The sequence below is a fragment of the Cyprinodon variegatus genome, unplaced genomic scaffold (genome assembly GCF_000732505.1).
Source record: "Cyprinodon variegatus isolate N-32 unplaced genomic scaffold, C_variegatus-1.0 Scaffold447, whole genome shotgun sequence".
Lineage (NCBI taxonomy): Eukaryota > Metazoa > Chordata > Actinopteri > Cyprinodontiformes > Cyprinodontidae > Cyprinodon > Cyprinodon variegatus.
Window position 1 is genome coordinate 68,275 of NW_015150900.1, and position 3,826 is coordinate 72,100.

A 3,826-nucleotide genomic window follows, 5' to 3' on the forward strand; every position below is an offset into this window, starting at 1 on the left:
AAAATGTAAGGAGTAGAAGTAAAAAGTCGCCATAAAAATAAGTAGTAAAGTAAAAATATCAGAAAAATCTACTTGAGTACAGTAACGAAGTATTTGTACTTCATTACTTCCCATCTCTGCTAATTTATGTTAAACTGAAATATTCAAACGTGAGAAGAGGCCAACTGTTTGAAATTAGTAGCTTTAATTGTTAAAATGCAGAGGTAAATTTCTCTAATGTGAGATCCATAAGTATGCATGTGACGAACCGTTTGTACTGAAACTGAAATTTGATTACAATGCAAATTGTATTTGACAAGAAAAGAAATTAATTGATTGCTAAAGTTCAGTTATGATTAAAGTGAACATGAATTAATCAGGGAGATAAATCACATCTCAATAAGTCAGAGAAGCAGAAATGAAACAGAACAGTGGATGAAGAGCTGCGCTGATGGAAACAGAAAAGAAACCGCTGAAGCAGACGCAGCTGTTAACGCCACCGACATGTTGGTCTGTGCTACTCGCTCCGTCAAACGGCCAGCTGGCCGTGGCACGCCGTCGCTCACGCTGAGGAGGGAGATTCTCTTACTGCTGACGCCACATTCAGCGGGAGGGATTGCTGAAATGCCAGCGCCCTGCAGGACACCACTGAACTGCTGCTGCAGGATTTCACAGAGCTGAAGCTACAAAGTGCTTCATAAACAACAGCAGCAGTTTGGAAAACTTTTAGAGCCACTTTATTCCCTTGTTTGATCAAAGTTAAACATATTTATTTTAAGTATGTCTATATGATTGGATTAAAGAAACTTTTTAAACCTTTATTTGCAAACCGCTTTGTGACGATGTTTGTTGTTATAAAGACAGTTTCTGCCTGGTTAACTGATGGAAAACAGCCAACCTGTGTTTAACCTGAGCCTCATGGCTGCGATGCCGCCTCCTTTCTCTGTCACCCAGGAAACCAAACATTTGAATTTGTTTTCCCGTCGGATCCTCAGCTTCCTTACAGACAGCAGCCATATGTGGAGGCCTGCTGTATGCAAAAGGTTGGTGCTTGTTGCCATGGCGACGGATAGATAAACAGCTGAGGAGCGCTGATGTCCTTCTACTTGGTGCATATTTAGATCCTGCTTCATCCAGCTGCTGGATGAATGAATGATTCCAGTCTAATCAGCTCATATGGAGCAAAATGCTGGTGAAGATTCTCAGTCATTCAGGTCAAAGTAATTCCAAAAAAGTTCAAAAAAACAATCCACTGGACTTTGTTTCCAAGTTGGAAGATGTTTCGCTTCCCATCCTAGACGTTTCAGCTTTGCTGTGCTGCTGTAATAAACCTGGAACTCAACACTATTTCAGACATTTTGAAATAAAAATCTTCCTGGATGAAAGAGAAACGTCTTCAAACTTGGAAACAAACTCCAGTAGATTGTTTTGAACTTTTTTGGAATGACTTTGGAAGCGAAGAGTCAGTAAAGACATAAACATGACACTCTGAGGGATTTGGTGTTTAAAGAAAGGCTCAGAGGAAAACATTCCTCTATATAAACAGACATTAATCCCATATCAGTCAAAGGTGGAGCCCCCTGCTGGTCTAGAGCATTTCCTTCATCCAGCTCATTTCTGCAGTATTTTCCTGCCACATCTGTTTGGTTAAAGGGAAACGCCGATTTTTTTTTAAACTGACACCATTATTTTACATTATTCCATCATGTTCTACTCACCCATATGAGTTTGTTTCATTTGGAGCCGTTCTGAAGATATTCCGTTAGGTTCTATCCAGTAACGTCTTCCTATGGGCAACGACTTGAAGGCACAAACTAAACTGTTCATCATTTATTCGTTATGGTACGCCAGCATTCAGAACATGTAGGAGAATCACTGTCCCCCAGACATCCACCGTTATATTTTTTATATTTATATTTTTTTTAAAACAAAGCGGAGCGTGTATGACGTCATCCGCGCAACAGAGCGACCCACATAGAGCAGAAATTTTACCAAGATTGTAAAACTTTTACTAAAAAATTTACCAGACATCAATGTTTGTACTAATTTACTTATGGACCGTGTGGAAATGTAGAAAAATAGAATCAATGTAAATAGAGTTCATCTGTTTGTCTTTATTCTATTTCTAGAAGTAGAAGTCAATAAATAGAACTATTTTTATGTGGAAAACAAAAAATCTTTAGCATCCTTCTCATGTTGTTATGTTCTATAAAAGAAATAACACCTGTTATTTATACCTGAACTGCCTTTAAAAATGAAAACAGTAATAGCAAAGAAATATTGGTAAAAGGGAATCAGAAATGTTGATAGATTACAGTCTCTGTTTGTTCATTTTAACAGCATTTTTCAGAAACTAGCATCTATAGAGATTGCAATTAACCTCGAATCGGAGTGCAGAGGATATAGAAAAATATACAGTCCAAAACAGACTAATAAAATACTATTTATAAAATTTTCTATGTAAACTCATTACTATTATGAAGATGACTGATTTAAAGAGCTTGTTGCGTTTTTGTTTTGTTTTTTTTCTTACTGGACTCGCGTCCTTTTCCTGCCCTCGGTCCATCGTTTCTCAGAGTGCCCAAAAACAGAGGATGAATCACCCGGGCAACAGAGGTAAGGAGGCCAGCGTTCCTGAGCTAAAGCAGGAGCAGAAGGGGAGTCACAGCGGCCTGCTGCCGCTAACTGACAGCAGTGACTAATAACAAAGATGGCGCAGGCACCGCGCAGTGGAGGCGGAGTTACGTCACCAACAGAGCAAAAAGCAGTGATCATCTGTCTGAACGGTCAGTTAACTTAGTTCACTATAATGTTCACTATATAGTCCCTGCTCTATATAGTGATGGAGGGATTTAGGGGGTTGGACGGTCAGACACAGTAAGCTGCTATGAGCTATGAGAACAGCAGCCTTTAAACAGTGCGTGCACCAGGAGAAATATGCTGACTCTCTGAGGCTAAACCTGCGGGGCGACGGCGGTGGCGACGGCAGCATCGTCTGCGTTCTGACCTGACTGTCCTGCAAAACGTCCTGACAACCTTCCAGGGCCAGAGACACGGTGTCGCTGCACTGCGGACACACCCAGACCAGGTCCCGTATCGTCTGCAGCACGGCTGGAGAAGAAGACAGAAGGAAGGAAGCAGCGATGAGAGAGGCGTCATCTGAGAGGAAGACGCTGATCGTTGCTCCCAGGATCATCAATACCTGAAGTTATTTGATCTTGTTTCAGTCCAAGCAGCCCAGTGAGGATCTCCAGACATTTGTCGCTGTAGCTTCGCCCGATGTGACCTGAGGGGGAGGAGGATTATGGGTAATCATGTAGATCCAGGGTAACATTCAGAGCCTTGATGTTATCGATCAGTCTAAGAGCCAGAAGCAGAAACGTTTTACTGTTTCATTAGAATTTCACAAATAAAATCTGAGTTTCTGCCAAACCTGATATAAACCAATGTTATAAAAGGATTTAACTTTGGCAGCTTAGAAGAACACAGCTGATTAAACTAATTAATTAATCCAGAAAAACATGTTTTTATAGTTTATTCTTTATAAACTAGTTGTTTATTTCCAGCTTGGCCTTTTTTACACAGGAAACAATCAAAGTCTCCCTAAAGTCATCAGAGCTCAGAGTAGAGGTGAAGTAGGGAAGCGGCTGATCCAACCGTTGCATTTCTGAATTCTACCAGTGGTGCACGACTTTACACGAGTGAATAAAATGAATGTGATTGGTCGATTATAAAGGGGGCGGGATTGTTGTGGTGGAAGGTTCGCAAGCATGTTTGTTTGTAGCCGGTTTGTCGGAAGCATCTTGCTAACCAGTTAGCATCTTAGTGCTAGCAGGTTCCCAATGGG

The 3,826-nt window shown here is 40.9% G+C and overlaps 1 protein-coding gene across 1 annotated transcript in view; it reads right to left on the minus strand.

The window, feature by feature from the left end:
* ap4b1 (adaptor related protein complex 4 beta 1 subunit) overlaps positions 1–3,826 on the minus strand; it is a 34,643-nt gene that overhangs the window by 19,294 nt on the left and 11,523 nt on the right. The window contains exons 9-10 of the mRNA XM_015389068.1: positions 3,182–3,265; positions 2,987–3,090 (exon numbers count right to left, since the gene is read on the minus strand). Of these exons, the coding sequence (XP_015244554.1) occupies positions 2,987–3,090; positions 3,182–3,265 (188 nt within the window). The remainder of the gene's footprint in view (positions 1–2,986; positions 3,091–3,181; positions 3,266–3,826) is intronic.